The sequence below is a fragment of the Chelonia mydas genome, chromosome 8, assembly GCF_015237465.2.
Source record: "Chelonia mydas isolate rCheMyd1 chromosome 8, rCheMyd1.pri.v2, whole genome shotgun sequence".
Classification (NCBI taxonomy): Eukaryota; Metazoa; Chordata; order Testudines; family Cheloniidae; genus Chelonia; species Chelonia mydas.
The window spans coordinates 98,564,952-98,586,981 of NC_057854.1; the positions used below are offsets into that span (position 1 = coordinate 98,564,952).

General features: G+C 42.0%; 1 protein-coding gene across 5 annotated transcripts in view; it reads left to right on the top strand.

The window, feature by feature from the left end:
* Positions 1-21,827, top strand: part of SPATA6 (spermatogenesis associated 6) — a 63,350-nt gene extending 41,523 nt beyond the window's left edge. For all 5 annotated transcript variants that reach the window (XM_043520792.1, XM_043520788.1, XM_043520790.1 and 2 more), the window contains 2 exons: positions 7,850-7,938; positions 12,344-21,827. In XM_043520792.1, the coding sequence (XP_043376727.1) occupies positions 7,850-7,938; positions 12,344-12,524 (270 nt within the window). In that variant the 3' untranslated portion in view covers positions 12,525-21,827. The remainder of the gene's footprint in view (positions 1-7,849; positions 7,939-12,343) is intronic.
* The last annotated feature ends 203 nt before the right edge of the window (positions 21,828-22,030 follow it).

A 22,030-nucleotide genomic window follows, 5' to 3' on the forward strand; every position in this document is an offset into this window, starting at 1 on the left:
CTACACAGTAGTGGTAATACTTAAGGGTTTTCATCCATGGAATTTAAAGGGTTTACAAAAGAGAGCTAGTGTTAGTGATGGGGAACCTGAGGTGCAGAACAGTGAAGTGACTTGCCAAGGTCATCCAGTAGGTCAGTGGCACAGCTGGGCATAGAAACTGGTCTCCTGACTTGCAGTGCTACCCTATCCAAAGACAAGAAGGGATCTCCTCTTTCTTTTTTTTATAACACTCTTCAGAGTAGAACTGCGCTTAAAAAAATCAAATCTATGTAGCCAGAAATCTCTTTAGTCTGAACCTATTTCCTGAAATTTCAAGTTGCTCAAGTTAATCTATGTCCTTTGTGCTTTGTTGACATACTAAACAGTATGACAGTCTGTTAAATGCTTTTGTGATGTTCCATTTAGGGCATGGCTACATTTGCAGATGTAGGACGCTATGAGTTAAACCAGCCCTCGGGGAGCACAGTAGGGAAAGCGCTGCAGTGTGTCCACACTGTCCAATTCAAGTGCACTGGTGTGGCCACATTAGCAGCTCGTGCAATGGCCACAGAGGGTAGTGCATTGTGGAAGCTATCCCAGCATGCAAGTGGCTGCAAAGTGCTTTTCAAATGGGAGGGAGGGGGGAGTGTGACAGGGAGTGTGTTGTATGTGGGGGGAGAGTGAGTGGGTTTTTGGGGGGGCTGAGAGCATGTCAGCATGCTGTCTTGTAAGTTCAGACAGCAGCAGACCCCCTTTTCCCCCACCTCTCAAGCAACATTCCACACTAATGGTTGCTTTGTCCTGGAGCAGATAAGCAGCCAGCTGTCAGAAACGGAGCTTTGAAAGGGCATATCCGCATTCCTACGGCTGATTCCAAACAATGACAAGAGTGGCCGCTTCCGGGGATTATGGGAAATTTCTGGAGGCCAATCGCAGAGCAGTAGTGCAACACCTCGTTCACGCTGATGCTGGGGCGTTTCAGCCAAGACGCAGCAGGCATTCTGCTTCTCGTGGAGGTGGATTACCAGGAGCGCTCCAGCTGCAGAGTCCAGGCACTCTTAAGTGCCTTGCCAGTGTGGATGGGTCATGAGTTAGGGCACCCAGGGCTGCTTTAATGCACTCTAACTTGCAAGTGTAGCCAAGCCTACAGTCTGATAATTCCCCTCTTGAAGCTCTACCATTGTATTGGGGTGAATACTGTTGAGAAATTTCCCTTCGCAAGATCTCTTATCTCCAAAGCACAGACTTCTCTTGTCGCTCCCCCTGTGCATGCAACGTAGCTGAGGGTGAGCAAAACATTTTATATGCCATAACAGCTTACTGCAGCACTGAGTATCTTAAACCATTCTTTATTGAGAACTTCATGAATACAGACTCCTACATCTTCAGCTCTCTGGCACAAATAGCAATTATACCTGTACTCAGGTTTCACTGCGAGTATGTATAGATTAATGGAGTATGGAAAGTCAGTTTTGTTCAAAGGTTGATTTGAGATGTTGGTGCTATCACGTTTTTTGTCACTGGACATGAAGGAAGGAAGGAGGCTAACCTCATCTTTATCCTCAACATTCTCTTAATATTAAAACATTCTCGTTTTTCTCCCATCATGAAAATCTTACTGATTCCCAGCTACTGTATCATACTTTCCCTCCCCTCTTGATCATATGGACAATTCCTTCCTACCAACTCTCTCTTTGACACCTTGTAGACTAGCTTTCTGTAGAGTCAAGTGGCAAAACTGCTCTTGCTAAAGAAACCCATGACAATATCTTGGCAGGATCTAATGGCTTTAGCTCTCTCTTCACCTTTGAAAGGACTGATAATGCCTCCTTGTCCCCAGTCTTCCAATTCAATGTACTGTGTCTTGGTTTTTCTCCTTCCTTTTTAACTAGCTCTGTAGTACTTTTTTCTATGGCACTATCTTCTCCTCCTCTCCCTCTCTGTCAGAGTTCTTGGGACTCCATTCTTGGCTCACGAAAGCTCATGCTCAAATAAATTGGTTAGTACTTGTGGCACCTTAGAGACTCCTTTTCTTTTTGCGAATACAGACTAACACGGCTGTTACTCTGAAACCTGATTCTTGACTCTGTCCTCCCACTCTCTCTGGGTTGTCTCATCCATAACTATCTTTACAGTAGTAGTTACCCATAAATCTACTTCTCTGCTTCTTGTTATTACTTACAATTCTACATCTTGCTGCTACCTCAGATTCACGATAGTGAACCCAGGCTTGGCTATTCCCCTACCCCCCTTTATCTTTGCTTTTTCCTGAATTGGTTCATACCATCACCATTTTTCCTGTTTTACAGGCTCTCATGCCTAGGGTCATTTCTGATTAGTCTTTGATTCTTCCGTCCTGTCCAAGCCATTGCCCAAACTTGTCATTTCCTTTTTTCACAACTCTTTCAAAAATTAGTCTCTTCTTTTCACACCCGCTGCCAAGGTGATAATCCGTGCTCTAGTAATTTCCTTCCTAGGCTACTGTAACCTCTTCCTCATTGGCCTTCTCCTCTTCTCTTCTTCCCGTTTTAGTGCATCCAAAATGTATCTGCTAAGATCCACATGTTGTCAAGCTCTCCAATAGCTCCACTCTGCTTTTATATTTTCCCTCATCTATACCCCTAACCCAGCCTCCTCACTATGTTCTGCCATACTTCCTGTTTAACTCTCCCGTGTCTCTTTTGCCCACTCTTAAATTTCATGTCTCCTTTCATGCTTCCCCCACTTCACACTCCAAGTTCCATGCAGCCTCTCTGGGTATGCTCCACGGCCAGCTGGCCTGTGCCTGCGGGCCTTGGGATAACGGGGCTCAGTCTCTTAGCCCAAGTCAACAGGCATGGGCCAGCCGTGGGTGTTTAATTGTAGTGTAGACATACCCTTTGAGAGTGATGCCTGTTCTGTGATGTGTATGCTTAGCGCCCTCTACCAGCTGTGTGCTATATTGCACCTGCTCTGACTTCAGACTGTTAGATTTTCATATTTACTGAAAGGTACAGTTTGCCAGTAATGGTGCTGTATATGACTTCTTTACCTGAAGGGATGAGAATGAATTGTTACTGCTTAGCCTAAAATCACATCCCTGAACTCCCGTGACTTCTCTTTTAGAGGGAGGACCAAAATTTGACTTCCCAAATTAGTAATCTACAAGTTTATTTACAAAACTAGGTGTACGCACAGACTGAAATTCTTGTCAAATGAAAGATATTCAGTCTGAATCCCCAGAAGTAGGGACAGTAACTAAAATTCATATAATTCGTATGTTTTTACCCCTCCATTCATATTCAGGTATGAGAACCTAGTCTCCTAATCTGATTTTTCTGTCCACACTTGGCTATTTTTCAAAGCTATTGTAGAGCCTTTTTTTGGTGCATGTTAAGACTGTTTGACTAAATGTAAGTGCACACGCTGTACCTTCCAAAATTGTACATGAACTTCATGAGCTTGGGTGAGCTGCACTGCGGCCTGTTAAATACAAGATGTTTGTAACATTTTTTCTGTGATCTAAGCACTCAAAAGCAGGTACAGCTCAGGTCAGTCTCTTCTGGTGTTCCAATGAATTTAGGATGGCAAACTGAATTTTATGACAGTCCTGCACCTACGTTTAATGAAAGTTTGCACAGCCTAAACCAACTCCAATAGTCCTGCTTCTCCTGAACACCAGACCATGACTCTAAGATAAAAGGATTTACTAGTTTGCTAAAAAAGCCTGATGACTGGCTATATTGTCTTCCCAGGAAGCCATAAATGGCTTTTAACTCTTAAAGAGGAACTGCAAATGGGGAAATGTGAGTCTTTTTCCTCCAAGCACCCCTTTTCCTCTGGCCCTTTCTTGAAAAGTCATCATTTGAAAACACAAAAATAAAGCCTCATGCCATTCCTGAGCTGCCTCTGCACAAGGGTTTCCTGTCTCTTACCGCCATATTGAACCATCTCTCCCTTACGCGCTCACCCAAACTTGACAGGATGTGCTGTGTTGGCTTGAGCAGACATGGCCAGTTCTGCAGGTGAGTGGATGGACTAGCACAGGGAGTGCTGAATAATTGTAAGGCAAGTCTCTGTGACCCCCTCTCCCTGCCCAAAAAGATGATCCCATTTAGGAGGGTAGGTGGGAGTGAGACCCAATGGGAAGAAACAGGAAGGCAGGACATCAGGCAAGACGGGATCTTTTAGTTTTGGTACACTTATAACTGGCTGGCTTTCAGATAAAAATACTGCTTCTCATGCTCTTTTGTTCATGTTCACTTCGCCTCTATTCACTTAAATAAGCAGAGAATTGCTTTTTGACATTTATTATGTATCATTAATTTGTGTTGCACTATCACCTAAACCACCAGTTGAGGATCAGGGTCCCATAATTCAGGGTGCTGTATAACATCCGGTAGAAAGACACTTCTTGTCCTAGAGAGCTCAAAATCTAGGTTGTGATAGGAGGCAACAGGTAGGTGAGGCAGATGAGGAGGGGAGGACAAGGTAATAATACAGCAAACAAATTAGCATACAGGAAACAGAGGTCTTGGCTCAGGTCTCCACTCCTGTCCAAATTTGTTATACTTACGGAAGGGTCTCTAATTCCTGTTATTCCAGAGAGCATGGGCCTAATGTCTCTAACCTTTCCAAATAACCACAGACCTTGAGATCAAGTGCAACATCAGCCAACTGGGTTTTGCTAGTTTTTATATCTGTAGTGCCTTCTTAAAATGCTGTGACCAAAACTCTGGAGACTATTCCAAAGGGGGCCACTACTGCTCCAATTATAATGTGTGGAAAACTAGAACCGGGCAAAACATTTCATCTGAAACTCTTTCACCAAAAAATGCAGATTTGGGTTGACCAAAACGTTTTGTGGATTTGTTGATTTTGGCAAATGGTTTCAGGTTCAGAACAAGAAAAAAACAGGAAATGTTGAAATGAACTATTTTGCCTTAATTTAAATGAAATATTTTGATTTTTTTGGGCTGGCTTCACCAGGAGATGTAGGTACCATTCACAAAATGGAAGCGAAGGTGATGGCAGTGCCCCACTTATACGGAGTAGCTCAGTGGTTAGAGCATCCACCTAGGGAGACTCTGGTTCAAATCCCCACTCTGGAACAAGGACTCAGGTCTTCCGCCTCCCAGGTGAACGTCCTAATCACCAGGCTATCAAGTATTCTGGGTGGGGCTCACCATCATCTCCTGTTGAAGCTGTTCCACATAGTATATCCACTGGGCCAGAGAAAGTGAGAACAACTCTGTACTATAATCCTAGTGGTTATGGCGCTGACCTGGACTTCAGTCCCTGCTCCTATGAATATTTATTTGATTTATTTTTGTTTTTTGGACCTGCTAGCAAACCAAAAACTCTGTTATTCAGACAGCTCTATGGACAGCATCTTCCTGTTTACATTTGATACATCTTCTTATGCCTTCCAAAATTTAATTTGCTTCTGGCAAACATTTCCGGGTTTATCACTGCACCTGATTCCTTCTGCTTGGTGCTTTGTAGTGTGTGACTGCTGAGGGCAGAGTCAGATTTCCTGTTTACACATGCACCCTCATTACCTTCTATTTCTCTATGATAAATAGCGTTAGCCTTTCCACTGTCCTAGGCCATTCAGCTTGCTCTCCATTTTATTTCTTTTTTTCCTTTATATTCACTGTCCTGTTTCCCAGTTTTGTGTTCTCAACCAGTTTGATTATATTAACGGCATATGTGAAAAGTAATTTGTTCACTAATCCTTGCAACAGTTGGCTTCTGCTGAAAACATCCTCTAGCTTCAACTCTGTATATTCCTTTATTCTATACCTGCACAGTAAGTGTGGGTAAGTAAGGGAAGGGTGTGACACTACACCCCCATATTCTTCATAGAGATATTGTTATGATATGATTATGGCATAACAATGATGTATTTTATACAAGATAGGTCATGTGACATATCATTGAAAAGGTTATGATTTACTGAATAAGATTATCCTATCTGTATACATTTTTGTATCTGAAGTTAGGAATATTGTCTATGCATCTATTATAAATGTGTTTACACCTGGGGAATGCCCATTAGGTAGAATGCAATCAGTCTAGATGTCTGGTTGGGAAGGGCCATTAGGGGGAGCAATAGGTTTTAGAAGATGCTAATCTCCCGCCAGGGGAGCCTTGCTGGGGATGCTGCAAACAGCCTCTGAGTCATGGCTGCGGTGGCCCTACAGGGACATGTGACCCAGTCACCTGATATTGGACTCCATGATAATACTAGTGTTTTTCCGCTGACCGGGGCATGGGAATCAAACTGGGACACAAAGGGTTCCCACCATATGTAAAACTATTTAAGGCAGGGGAGTGACATCATCATGGTTGGTTCTTTGCTGGCTCCCTGCCCAAGATGACTGCTGTAAAAACACCTAAGAAACAAAAAGACTGAGCTGGGGGAGAAGGGCTGAACCCAGGCTAAAGGGTTATCTAGCCTGTGAAAGGAATAGCTGGAATTTTAAGCTGCAAACCAAGTGCAGCTTGCCTTCAAGATTCTCTGCAATTTGCCTAAAACAACATTTAGGGTGAGAATTTGCTACACATCTCCAATTTCTTTAATAAATTAAACTTAGATTGTGTGTTTGTTTTGTTTACTAGGTAATCTGCTTTGATCTGTTTGCTTTCCCTTATAATCACTTACAATCTATCTTTTGTAGTTAATAAACTTGTTTTGTTTTGTCTAAGACCAGTGTGTGGAAAACATAACTGTGGGGCAGAAAGCTGTGTATATTCCTCTCCACATTGAGGAAGGGGGTGAATTTCGTGAGCTTATGCTGTACAAATCTCTGTGCAGTGCAAGACGGTATAATTTTGGGTTTACCTGCTGGAGGGGGGTGTGCACATGAGTACTGGTCAATTCCTTAGCTGAGCCTTCCCATGCAGAGCTGATCTCAGCATCTCTGTGAAGCTGCAGCTGTGTGTGTCCCTACCTGTATGTGTGCTGGTAAAGTTGAGTCTGACGCGTGAGGAAGGGCTTGGCAGGCTGCACAACAATACAGCGGAGAGGAGACCCAGGCTGGTGGGTCAGGCGGGCCAGTGGTACCCCAGTTCCAAGTGGCACCCTGGCTGGGGGGGAACCCATCACAGAGGGATTCCTACCTTCTAGTCTTGGTTGTTCTACTGACTTTCAGTGGGTAATATGCTACTTACCTTTCGCACAGGGGACCAATTCTTTAATGTCTGTTAAGCGCTCAGAAGATGAAGAATCCTAAGTAGTTACTTTTTAAGACTATCTCTGCAGAGTCAGTAAATATATCATAGTTACCTTAAAATCTGGTAAACTAAGTGCATACCCTTCTCAGCCCCACATACCTGATTTAGTTGGGGATTAGGTCCTGCTTTGAGCAGGGGGTTGGACTAGATGACCTCCTGAGGTCCTTTCCAACCCTGATATTCTATGATTCTCCCTGGAATGAACATTTTTTGTCCTCTAGAATGCCACTAACTGGTTAAAATGCATTACCTGTCTGACAATGACATATGATAATGAGCTAATGAATCTTTATGATTCCATTTTCCCCTTATGCAAGATACAAATGCAGTGCTGCCAGCAGCATGCGTCCTAGCACTCAACCCTGTGTGTGTATAGTAGGCATGAGTGACTGCCATCGTCTGCACAGGCCCTTGGATGGACAGATCCCAGAAATTCTTTCCACTTTATTACCTGAAAATTATTAGCTGAGTTCCAGTGATTTTAATTAAAACTGATCATAAGTAGGATTTGGTTCATTACACCTTTTCCTTTCTCTCCCTCAAGAAATGTAAGCAGTTTAATAGTCATTTACTAAATGGAAGGAAACTATTTTTAAATGAAACTATTGTAATCAGAACCCGGGCTAATGAGAATTTGATTTCTGTTTTTTAGGATGAGAGTAACTCATCGAAAGGAGACTCAAGTAAGACCAGAGAAGTTTCATGTAAAGACTCATTATGTGGCAGTGAACTACAGAGCAGGTATGAAGTTTGGTTATGTGGTCCTATTTGGTAATTGGTATAGAAACAACATGTACACCACATGGCTAACATCTAGCTGCAAAATGGGTACTTAAAGAATTCATTTTCTATTTTAAATTATGCTGTAAAATGGCCAGATGGTTCTCTGAGTTAGGCTTACTAAGATTTTTTTACCTAAAAGCAAAAATACACTTAATTATCATTGGTTTCAGAGTAACAGCCGTGTTAGTCTGTATTCGTAAAAAGAAAAGGAGTACTTGTGGCACCTTAGAGACTAACCAGTTTATTTGAGCATGAGCTTTCGTGAGCTACAGCTCACTTCATCGGATGCATAGCATATCGTGGAAACTGCAGAAGACCTTCTGCAGTTTCCACGATATGCTATGCATCCGATGAAGTGAGCTGTAGCTCACGAAAGCTCATGCTCAAATAAACTGGTTAGTCTCTAAGGTGCCACAAGTACTCCTTTTCTTTTTAATTATCATTGTGTCTTCCATGCTGCTCTGACTGACACTGTGTCAGTGTAACCTTCATTAATCCCTATTTTCAGGATTCAGAGTAGCAGCCTTGTTAGTCTGTATTCGCAAAAAGAAAAGGAGTACTTGTGGCACCTTAGAGACTAATCAATTTATTTGAGCATAAGCTTTCGTGAGCTACAGCTCACTTCATCGGATGCATCCGATGAAGTGAGCTGTAGATCACGAAAGCTTATGCTCAAATAAATTGGTTAGTCTCTAAGGTGCCACAAGTACTCCTTTTCTATTTTCAGGATGTATGTGGTCATAAAAATGATCGTTGGGCAGTAATTTGGATTTTATCATCTCAGCCAGAGAGCAAATTTTCTATTTTTTAAAAAGTATTTCATTATCTTTTAAATTACAGAAATGTGAAAATTGATGCTTAGTAGCTAAACAGCTTTTCCCAGGCATGTAACTGAGAGAAGATTTTTTTTTTTAAATTTAAGATCAAGTGTTGTACTCTATGCTTCGTCTGTGATAGGGTGGATTAAACACAGTACTAGACAGTTTAGTGTATGTATTTCAGATGAGACTTCAAAAACTGAAGTCCTATCTGATTTATATAGGCCTAGTATCTTTGGGCACTCTTCATCTGAAGAGGTACTTGCTCCAGTGTTCTTAATCATAGTGCATTGGTTCAGTGCCATCCTGTACCCTAGAGATTCTTGCGACTAGGGGTGGGGGTGGGAGGGGGGCTTGAGAAAAGTTCCATTGGTGGTAGTGAAACACTTTGGGATTTCTGAAGATGAAAGACACTATATACATCTAAAACATTATTAGGTCTATGTACCTTTGCTTTTTGTATTAAAAAAGCCCTCCAGAATTGCAGTGCTAAATCTAGGTGGATTTGACCTAAAATAGCTATATTTTGACACTTAAATGTGATGCAAACTTTCACAATGATTGCCAAGTCATCATTGTATATGCAGACAGGAAGAACATTCATACTGTGCAGTGTAGTGAACTTGTAACTTTTAGTGGTTTGCTATTAGCATCGTTTAAAAAACCCTACATTTTAATTTCTGCAGTTAGGGCGTAACTAAGGGTTACGATAACAATCATTCTCTCTTCTGTCAAAGAGCACTTACCTAGGAATTGCTCTAAAACTTGATAAAGAGAAAAGTAAGTTGTTGGTAACACTTCTATACTTGCTGCCACCGCTTTATCATAAGTGTATCCCTTATGTTCCCTTACCCTGCCAGTTGAAGCAAACAAAGTATCTGTATGTCTATGTACATGCATCTCTATATTGAGACAGCTTTGGGACTTTGATGTTGAAACGTCAAGCCTTGGGGGAAAAAAAAAAACAACAAATCCCAGTACTACAGTATTAAGAAATGACGGGATATGAAATGGGGCACTCAAGTTGGGAAAGTACTGCATCTTGGAGTTAGACACTGGCAACACTAATTCCACTCCACAGAAGGCAAAGAGACATAAGAACTCAAGGATAATCTGGCAGCTCAGGGTTTGCACAGTTTTTGTCAACAGGATACAAGGACAGAGACAAAGTTCAGAGGAGGACATGGTACTGCCGACCAAATGTTTGCAGTAAAGTAGATGATTGAAAACCACTGGGAGTATGGAAAAGGTCCATCTTGTGTGAAATATTTAGTGTATGACTCACTCTGAAAAGAACTTCTGGGACTCCTAAAGGAGATGTATGAGGGAATAAAAGCACATGACAGGTATTTCAGAGTGGGGAGTTGTGTGCAGAAATCCTGCTCTTAATGATTGTGTGTGTAATTCCCAGATCACTTCGCTCAGATTGTCAGGATGGTTTCCAGTTAAGACAAGAGACTGGCTTTTCTGGAACATGGCTGTCTTGGTCCATACCAATGCTGCATATCTCATGAGCAAGCAGTGACTAATGGAAATACACCAAAAATAGACAGCCCTTAAGCTTTAAGGCTTTGTCATGACCTTGATATGGTATTTGCTGACTTTACTCTCATTCTTGACGAGTCAGCCATGTTTGCCCCTGTGATGGTTTTTGATTGGAAGCACATGAGGAACTTTAGTTTTTCTGGCCCAAATTACATTTTAGTAGAAGAAAGTGAAAATACAAACTCTAGGAAGCACTCTATCTAAATAAGAAAGTAGAACTGTTCGTTGAGTTGTATATACGAAGGAGGATGCATTGTCCTAGTAGGATATTTATTTGCTGGTCTGTGGTCTGTGGCTTCTCTTCTGGAGGACAGGTAGTAGTATGGGCTGTGCAAAAGAAAATACTAATCTGGTATCTTGACCTAGCCCCAATTCCTGGGGGCCTCCAATTCTACAGAACTGCCCAAATTCAGTGTGGGACTATGAGGGTCTCTTGCTGATTTGACATTCCCTGTGTGTTGGTTTCTTATGTGTCAAAGTTGTAAAGTGCAGTTCTACCTGGCTGGTAAGGAAATCTGTTTAATTTACTGCAAATAGTCAATTGATTTAAAATACCAGGGCCTGTTTTTGGCGAGGGGGTTAAATGTCAAGATGGCCTTTAGGCATTTTCAGCCTTTTGTCCACAGTTGTGGGCACAGGTGATGCCATTTTCACCCAACTCCCCGTTTATATAGCATGTAGGCTGGCTTCCAAATTACATTGTTTGTGCCCCAGCATATAATTGTAAGTGGAAGATTATACCTTCTGTTTATCATGTGCTATAAGGGAGGCCAGGGTTTAGAGATCTGGCCCTAAATCTCTCATCCTTCCCCACCCAATTCCCGTTGTTTTAAGTGCACCTTTCAGTGGAAATCTCATTACAAGATGCTGTAGCTAGCTAAAAATACACTCATGAATAATTTCACATATGTTGGTTAACTCATTTATCACATTGTTTAATACATATTAACTTCTAGACAGAATATTAAGACCTGGAAATTCTGTCACCCTGCTGGAGTGGTGTGACTTGACTTGATCAACATATGCATAAGCAACACAATTTTGAAATTTACCTGTAAAATCAAATCTTACTTCTATTTTCTAGACAAAAATGGACACCACTAAACTTCACGTAGACGGTAGGGTTGTGATCTGAACCTTTAGAGAAGGGGGTAAAAATTTCAAAAACACCAAGTCATTTAGGTGTGTTTGGAAACGTTACCCCAGAACTGATTTTTACCTTTTTAATTTTTGATGATCTAATTTCAAATATAATAACATAAAATCTGACTGGCTGGTTTTATTATAATGCAACCATTTATTTCAAAGGTTCTAACAGAAAGCAAACAATCCATGGAGCTTAGATATATGAATGCATTAAAATTTGTCAGTGCTTGGTAATGAAGACTTTCAGAGGATAAATTCTACTTGATGGTTCTAGGAAAATGAATTATGGAAGCTACTGGTATATGAAAATCTTTTCTTACAAATATTAAAACACTGACAATAATGGGAAGAAACAAGTAACATTCCATTGCCATTATATCATAATGTATTTGGTAAAATATATTTTTAACCTGAGATGGTGAGGATAGAACACATTATAGCTGCAACTGCAGTCATTTAATTTACCTTGAGTAGATTGTCTTCATATTGAAATAGCTGCTCATGGTTACATTTTGACCTTCAAAGGACACAAATCCTATGTAGCTGCTGCATATAAGGCTCAATGCCTAGTCATACTGCCAATCAAAATACAGTAAAGCAACCACATTCTGTTCCAGAACAAATTCTGCCTCTATTTCGGAGGTATTTATAAAGGGTACTTGGTTACATGAATGAAGACTTCTGTATTTCAATAACATAGGCTTCTGTTTCTTAGAATAATTGCGGTATAATTATATTTCTACTTGTAAAATGTCACTGTTTCTCAGCACTGTATCTGGGTTCACACTGCATTTGCAGACTCGTGTTTCCTCTTCCCCTCAGATTGATCATTTTGGCTTTGCTTATGTTAACAGTTCATCAGTTCAGCAGAACACCACCGTTCACTTGGATAATGGTGAATATTGGTCCAACCGTGCAGCTGCGTATAAAGGAAAACCCCACAGAGCTATCTTTGAAGACAGCCTGGAGAAAATATACAGAAACATGTACAAAAAAGCTTCTGGCACCATTTCAAAAAGAAAAATACACTCCTGATAGCAATACAACCAGAAATGTACAGTGCACAAGGTTACTATTTTTAATGAGAATTATTTTTGTGTAACAGATATTTGTACTCTATTTTTTAACATGTACTGTTCACTGGGACGAACTCTTATGGGCTAGTGGGGCTTTGAGGCTGGGACCCCAAAAGCAAAATGTTAAAATAAAAAGAAAATCCGAAACAATTGAAGGTAAGCAGGCGCATTGTTCCCTTAAGAAGCTAGGATGGTGCTATTTCACCCAACCCCTCGTCGTCCGTTTCAGTTCTGAAGCAGGTGCTGAGTAAGCTGGATGTTCCTATCAGTCATCAGTGCAGGCTTTGATTGTAGCCAACTCTATTTCAGTTATTAGCAATTTAATTTAAGTGGTTGAAAGTGAAACCTGCCCCGGTGTTTAAAGAGCTAGCGAGATGATCATAGTACAATACTATCTGTTTAGAGGGATTTTTTTTAGAAGAATAATGTCTGCTCATTCCAGGTCTGGAAATGGAGAAGGGAAAAATTCTGAGAGTAACCCTGTAGCTGTGTTGAAAGTATTTCCCAGCACTTTCAGCCATGAACTTTCTATTAACGTCAAGCTCTTTTGAAAATAACTATCTCTCTATATTGTAAGAAAACATCTCTTCTTCATGCATCCAAATGTAACAATGTCTAAAAGTTTCCAGGATCACTTTCGGAGCTCGTCGGCTGGAGCCAGATGCTCCATGCGTGCATTACGAAGTCCCTGCATCACAATCCCACCAAATTTGGAGCCTGTCCTTACTATCCTGCTGGGGATGTATTGGCAGAAATTGCATCTTTTCATTAAAGGCCACCAAATGTTCGGCAGTAGTTAGATGCTTTCCCAGGAGAGGGAACCTTTTCAGCCTCACGTTGAACAGCTCCCACATTAACAGACCAGGGCAAGCTGCCCATCTGAGTGATTTAAAAGGGCAAGCATGTCCATCTCCTGCTTGTTTCTCCCATTTCAAAAGGAAATATGTATCCTGGCACATTCGCTACAGAAGCAGGTAGCTGGGACAGATTGTTACACTAGTGCCATCTTATATCTTGCTTTTGGACAAAGGATAAAACTAGCTGTACAGATAGCAGAAATCTAGGACTGTAACCTACCAACATACGGGGATAGACTACATGTTGGCCTACTCCTATCCGGGCTTTCTTACTAAGATAACCTAATTGATTTAAGGAAGCAGCCAGTGAACGAGTAAGTCAAGTGGAGAGCACATTGAAAGGCTGTGCATTGCAGCTTTAGGAAAGGGGGCTTTTGGAGGAAATGTACTGAATACAGACATTTCTGCTCCCAGTAACAGCTAAGCCAGTCACTGGATTAACAGCTCCATGTTCCTGGCCTTGATCATACTTGGCCCTTGCAGTGCTTTAGCTTTTCAAACTGCAAAACAAAGATTAACCAGTTATTTAATCCTCACAGCCTCCTATAATGTAGAGAAGCATTATTAAGTCTCTTTTTAGAGATGGAAATGTACAGCACAGACTTATCCAAAGTCAGGGGCTCACCGGCACAGCAGGGTTTAGAATGTGCAAGTTTCTGGATCCTAGCCCTGTGCTTATCTATTAAACTGGGCTGCTTTTCTTTGGCTCTAGTCCTTATTGGTCCGTACTACAGTAGTTTCTTAATCGATAAAATTGGCCAATGAAAAGATGGCAGGAAGAAACTGTGAAGACCACTTATGCATCACGAAAAGCCAAGGCAGGATTTGATTTGTTCTCTGCCAGCACGTGACCTAGAGTTACCCAACCGACATCTACATTGCAAGTGCAGGTTGAAATGATTTCCTGGGTGTGAATGAGCACTCAGCCATGAGTTCTGTCTTCCTGCCCATGCAGTCAACCCCTCTTTGTTCAGGACTCCCTCCTGGCCTGACCCCCAATGTCATAGCTGAGTGCAAACTGTAAGCATGCATGCACATTACTATTGTTCATGTCACCAGAGCAAAGCTGGTGTATGCCCTAGGCATGCTAGACCTGCAGGATATGAAGTGTGTACTGTGTATGCACACACTCTGTGTGCCTCACCTTGACTGCTTCCGGTTGTCTAAAAAGTTTTAGCAGCCGCAAGCATCCTTCATAGTCTCAGCAGGAGAGGTGTAATTGTGGTGTATGGACTAAGAATATTATGGATATCACCTGCTGCTCTTTGTTTTGCACTTTGGCCCATTCTCTCTCCATGGTATAGGAGTGCTACTCGCTACAACCCATCTCTGATGGTTCAGCCAATTAGTTACTAATTTCAGCCCCATTAGTTCAATGCGTGGGAGGTGTTGAACATACAGAGGTACCATCTCCTTGCATGTGAGACTGGAGACCCCAGCCCCACATGCGCAGCCAGAAAATCGAGGCATGGGGAAGACAGGGGAGAGAGACTCACCATGAGTTGGAGGATGGAAAGAAAGTGTGGGCTAAAGCGGCAGGAGTTTGGTGGGAAAGATGAGGCTGTAATTTAAGTTCCATTTTAACCTAATTGAAAGGTGGCAATCCTGGTTCTTTAAATTTTGGGGGAACCTACAGGCTTAGTCTGGGCTTCCTTTAGGAAGAATGGGAGAGGAAAAGAAGTGTTCGTATCTGAATTTTGCTGGATAGGAATATTCTCCCTATGAAGTTTTTCTATATAACATAACTAGTGCAATAAATTGAATGGCTACCCTTTGGTCCTGCTCCTATCATGTGTGTAGATGTTTTGCCTCTTAGAATCAGCTAGTATCATCAGTATCAGCTAACCACCTCTCTGATGGCAGGATTGTGCTTGTAATATGTACAGCAGGGTATAGCTAAGGGTTTTTTTCCAAACCTTGTCTTGGAATCCATTTCTGTTGTTGGGGGAAACTTGTATATGAAATGGGACTTAAGAGTCAAGGTACACAGCTCTGTCCATTTGAAATCTGCAAGCCGCTTTTAACACAAGTGTTTGGCCCCCCTCTCCTGCTTGTGTGCTTGGCTAACCTTCTATTAATACGCCTCTAGCTCAAGTGCAGAGAAGACTGATTCTCCTCTGCTACTGCTGTGTGCGATAAGTATAGACTCAGGCAGTGAACCAACAGAGTAATAAACTGTGATTGTTTAGTGCACCTTGCCTTCTAATACAATTTAAATCCCTTCTATCAAAGGCAAATTTCTAGGTTCCTGAGCTGAGCTTTAAATAGCATTTTCTTGCTCAGTCCTTATCTTTTGCCATCCACAAAGTGGTGTGTTAGTGACAGTAGGATGGCATAATTCCACCACCACCATTTTACCTCCTAAAGGAAAACTGCCTACTCAAATCGAGAAATAATGGGATAGATTAAGAGAGAATTAGTTTATTGCATCAGTCTTTTTATTTCTTTTTTTCCTCCCCTGGACTGTCATAGCTCATGAGTAGTCTAACCAGACATTATTTGCCTTTTTGGTATTGTATGTGACACAAAATGTAATCAGCTTAATATTTTAATCACTTTTTGGGAGTCAAACTGAGGCTACTTTTGTCTCAGCTCCCACTGGGGCAGAAATTTAGTTTGTGCAAACACAAACTGTACAAACAGTGGGGCTCAATTGTAAGTCAGGCTCTTTGCTAAATAGCAGTCACTTTAAAAATCCCTCAGCATTGCCCTGTAGTGATTAAGGGGTGGAAATGTCAAGCTCTTTAAGGATCAGCATTATCTAGCTTCCCAGGTAGCAGGATAGAAGCCTCGGCTTGGTCCCTTGAGAATGTCAGATGGAGCAGATGATGTGGAATCCTTTGGGTAATGAAGACACTGAGAACTTTTAGGCTCAAATTTTGAACTGCTTTAAACTCATTTGATGAGGAAAGTGCTCCAGGTTCTACCTACTGTGTGTGTTTTGGGTTTTTATACACTAGCTCTCCAAGATTTCTTCACCTGAAGTTTTCAGTGAGTCACCGGAAAACTAAGAAATCTCTTATAAGAAGCAAGAAGCTAGTCTTCTTTGAGTTGTGTCCCTGTGGGTGCTTCACCTCAGGTGCACATGCATCCTGTGGCTCTGATTGGAGATTTTTGGTAGCCGTGCCCATTCAAACGTAGCGTGCACCCTGCACATCTGCATGCCCCATTCTGAGGCTACATAGAGTTGTGTGGGTGCAGCGCCTGCAGTTCTTTCTCACCCACCTTCCCTTCACAAGCTCCTGGCCATATTGCAGACTTCTACTTCAGCAAAGGTGGCACGGCCAGTTAATGATGCTCTCCTTGAGCCAGCCCAGACCATCTGGAAAACTCCAGCAGTGGCACCCCCTACAAGCAAGTGTGGCCATAAAAAATACTATGTCCCCAGCCAGGGATTTTGAGTTTTTGTTTTCACATCCAGCACCAAATTCTCTAGTCGTGGACACAGTGAATGCAAGGGGGTGTCATTTCTAAAGCTACCCCGTATGACAAGGACCAGAAGTGGCTGGAGTTTTTTGGTCATAAAAGCTACTCTTTGGCAACATTACAGTTTGAGATTGTGACTTACCAAGCACTGATGTTGAAATGTAACTACCTGAATTAAGAGATGTTTAATGCATTCATTGACCATTTACTGAGATCCGTATAGTGCCATAATAAAGGAGGGCCAGCTAGTGGCAAAGATATCCTTGCAGGCTTTACTTGATGTGGGCTACACTGCAGCCAGGTCTGTTTCCACTGCAGTAGTGATGTGCGGACTCCACAGGCACCTCAATTCATTCCCTAAATGACTAGGTCTACGCTTAGGTTCCTGGAGATATACATGCCTGGAAATAAAAAGAAATTCAGCAGGTCTCAATTAGAGCAAAGATCCCATTCTGCTTAATTTTCCACCCTTCGTGGACCATCTGAATTGCCGGCTAAGAGGTCAAGATTTTCTAAAATGGAGCCAGTGACTAACTTGAATACTTCATCCCAGCCAATCTACATTTCCCAAACATCACTTTTGAGGGTTTGGTCGGGAGTTTGAACCACCTGATAGGGTTTCGCGGCTACACTATTCCACCCCTTTCCCTTAATTTGGACACCGTCTCTCGCTATACCAGCAGGTTTCTGTCTCCCATGCATCAGACAAATGGGTATCAGTGGCTGTTACTTCTGGTTATATGATCCAATTTATCTCCATCCTGCCCTTCCACCCCCCTTTTCCTTCTCCCTTCAAGGACCTTCTCAGCTTCTTACTTCCCAGGTATATAAAACACCGTGGCAAACGACTTCAGCAGACATTTTACCTTAAATTGTGAGTGGGAGTTGGACTTGTGAGTCTCTATAAAATATTCGTAACTTGGGGGTTTCCAGAGGTTGACTTTTGCACCACTGCAGCCAACACGGAGTGCAAAAAAGTCTGCTCCAGCGGAGGACTCAAGCCTTTGTCTCTAGCAGCCACCTTTCTCATTACATGAACAAAGGGTCTTATTTATGCTTATCTGCTGATTCCACTGCTTTTAAAGGCTTTCAACAAGATCAAGCAGGACCAAGCCAAGGTCATTTTGGTTGCACCAACTTGGCCAAGGCAGGTTTGGCTTCCTTACCTCATCGAACTCCCCTCTTGCCCTCAATTCTCAGCTCTTGTCTCAGAATGCAGGTCAAACACTTCACTCCAATCTGAATGTACTGCAACGCCAGGCACGGTTCCTCAATGGTTCTTGGGACTAGCGGTATCCTGTTCATCAGGAGTACAACCTGTACAGTTAAATAGCAGGAAAAAATCTACGAGATACTTACTTCCAGAAATGGAGAAGAGATCACCTTTGATGTAACCACTGTCATCACTCCCCTATCCAGTCGTCTCTTTCCACAGTCTTGTATTTACCTGTTGGAACTGAAGATCAGATCTATCTGAGCGTTCCATCAAGGTTCGCTTAGAATTAATAACTTTCCACTCACCGGTAGAAGGTTTCTCAATTTTCACACTCCTAACCGCAAGGAGGTTCCTGAAAGCTCTTATGAAACTTTTTCTGTAATTTAGAGATCTGTTCTGCTTTGGGATCAGTCTTGTCCTTAACTGTCTCATGAAACAGCCATCTGAGCCACTAACTACATGCTCTCTGTTACACTTGCCTATGAAGATGGCCTTTTTGGTGGCCAGCACTTTTGCTCAAAGGGTTGGGGAGATTGGGGCTCTAATGGCAGGCCCTCCATTTACTGTGTTCTCCAGGGAGAAGGTATCATTACAACCCATCCAAAACTTTTACCTAAGGTTTCTTCTGAGTTTCACATTAACCAGACTATTCACCTTCCGGTTTTCTTTCCTAAGCTTCATAAGACAATATCCAAAGCCACCTTCCATACACCAGATGTTAAAAGGGCATTGACCTTTTACGTGGACAAAACTGAACCAGGAACCATTCAGGAAGTCCCATAGACTTTTGCTACTATTGCAGACAGGCCTGGGGGATCCACCATCTCCATGCAGCGACTCTCTGGATGTATTATTACCTGTTACAGTTTGGCTGATTTTCAGTCTCCCCTAAAAGTGACTGCACATTCTACTCAATCACAGTCTGCAACTGAAGCCCTACTTGAGGACATTCCAGGTGTGGAAATCTGCAGCGCTGCAATGTGGACCTCAGTACTTGCTTTTCCCAACCATTATGCTTTGGCTCATGCTGCAAGATCAGACGCTACAGTGGACAACACAGCCCTTTCTTCAGTGCTGGACTCTCTTACGAACCTTCTGCTTCCTTACGGGGTTACGGCTTGGAAGTCACCTGAAGTGGAGCACCCGTAAGACACTACTCGATGAAGGAGGAGAAGTTGCTCACCATGTGCAGTAACTAGAGTTCTTTGAGATGTGTGTCCCTGTGGGAGCATCGCTAACCGCCCTCCTGCTTCAGAGTTTCCTTTGTGGGACTTTGTAGTTCAGAAGGAACTGAGGGCGGTTTTCCCACTCAGCCCTATATAGCCTCGGTCACAGGACACATGCGTAGGATGAATGGGCATTTCTCCGATAAAGGCATAGGGTGCATGCGGACCTGAAATGGAGCACCTCAGGGACACATCTCAAAGAACTCCAGACACTGTACAAGGTGAGTAACCTCTCCTTGTAGTTAGGTTACAGAACTAGGAGCAAGAAGACTTGGGAAGTCTGTGGTGAATCACTCTGCCTCTTTGTGCCTTTGTTACCCTAGCTATAAAATAGGGAGACTTTAGCTCTCTAACACAGGGAAAAGTGCTTTGAGATCCTGAGACAGAATTTGTTACAGAAGCGATTTATTACAAAATAAATAAATAACTTCACCAAGTCCCATCTCCTATTCAATCAAAAGGGCTTTACTGTAGATTTCCCAATTTCTTACTTTTTTAATCATGTAACGGTCTAAATTAAACAAGCACTATTGTTGAGATGGGAGTCTGATGTTAAAACTGACAGAGTCCATTGAGAAAGAGAATATACAACTCTGACAGCTTGTGGCTCAGAGTCTAATCGTTATAATAAAAATCCAAGCCAACCTCATTGGTTTAGGTCTTCATCCTGCATGTCTAATCCTGCATTGTTCCTACTGGAGTCTATTTTACTCTATACCGGTTCTTATACATCTTCTGTGTGTATATATGTACGCGTACTTATGCTGTGCTGTTCATTTATCTTAGCAGAGTCAAGATCAAAATGTGCCTTGCACTTAGAGTGGAAGGTGGTGAGTCATTCTATCACTATATAATCTCCATCCTCCTGAATCCTAAACTTGATGTTATTTTAGCAACATTTTTGAACTGTGCAAAGCAAAATTTTGCCAGTGGCCTCTCAGTATATAAATACGATCATTTAATGGAGAGTCTTTTGGATCATGTGAAGTTTAACAGCTGTCTTAATTATGACAGTGTGAGTTTATTTGCCCAGTTAAGAGAATGATAAAATTTATCAGAGATTATTATTGAGAAGATTTAGAAGTTGGAATTAGCTGTGGAGTGTGACAAGGACTTTGGAGCTTTTTTTTCCTCTAAAAAGTTTGAGGAAAAACCTTAAACTTTAGAAGTCAGTAACCAAGCTAGTCTACAGCAATAAAACCATTAGAAGCCAGCCTTTGACTTGAATTAACTACCTCATTGATGGAGATGATGCAGTAAAGAGGGAAGTCTTTTTAGATCAAGTCCTGTGTCCCATAACAAACGAATTGGTATTCTAGGAAAAGATCACTGTCTTCCAATAATTTCTATTTCTGTCATATAGTGGGGTCAAACACATAGACCATCATCAGTGATCACCACTAGAACATCCAGTGGTATTTAAATATCTTGATCCCAATCTTTTAAAAAAGAAGAGGGGGCAGATTGTGGCTATGAAGGTGTTGACTCATGTCACCACTGATTGAAAAAAGAGACAAGGAAACCCTTGTTCTCTCCCCTTTCCTTTCGCCGCGCCCCATCACTTACCACCCTTGTAGTTTCATGTGGTTGCTTTGTGAGGGAAAACTATTCTGAAATCCAGGATAATTTTCTGGATGAAAACCTGTAGGAAATTTAAACTTTACCTTTGGCATATCAACTTCAGAGGTCATGCAAGCTTTCTGCTGTGGATTCCCATCCAGTCAGGGTGGTTGGTTTTGATCTAACAGAGCCGTGGGACCTAGCCATCTGAGACCACTTTCCCCATGATGCTCCATTATGATGGCTGCTATCAGCTGAGCTACTCTTGTTGATGGTCCCTGGCTTTGAAAGCTTTTAGGCCTAGAGGCCGACATGTTTTGGTGGAGAGTCTTTGATTGTAGAACTTCTCTCTTTGTTCCTCAGAGTTTACCATCTTTCAGGGCATAGGGTGCGGTCCTGTTCTTTGGTCAGGCTTTTACTTAACTCCTTGGAATTGCTGGGGAGGTTTCTCTTAGGATGGGTTGGGGTGACACAAAAGAAGGAGATCTTTGTTCAGTCTGTTGGGGGCAGTTTAATGTGTTGCTTTCCATATGCATCAACGCACCCAGATGCCACGGATGAAGGGTTTATAAAATAGCCATTTAAATAAATCGTTTGAAAGTAACACAGGCAATATCCACTTCCCCGAACATCTGTAGATTGGACGCTTATGTTTATATCATTAAACCAATTGGAATTTTTGGACTTTGAGCTGAATGTGTTCTTTCAAAGGCGACAGCTCTGTGAACTGGTTCATGCAGCACTCCAGTAATAAACACTTGACAGAAGGTTGCTTTCCCTGCCTGCCTTATTTTCACCACAATCATGGAGTGTTTACATACATTTTAGCCTCTGTGCCATTTTTGAAGGCTTTATTTGTCCCATTTACATTTTTGGTTTGGATAATACTTAAATATGAAATCCATCTGTGAAGCATATTGTATATACATGTTGAAGGGTAAAACCAGTTTTAATTAAAATTTTATACAGCGCTTGTATTTCACTTTGTCCTGTTTTATTATGAAACACTTCAATCTTCTTCCTAAAACACATATGTCTCGTACGTTTCAAGATGTTCCGTGTTGCTCATGCAGAACCAGTTTCTGAGCTCTGTCAGCAGAGCGCCATATGTTCTGGGGTTCATTTAGCATCTCTCTCTGGCATTTGTGTAGGCAGCATCTTGGATGTAGTGCAACTAAGC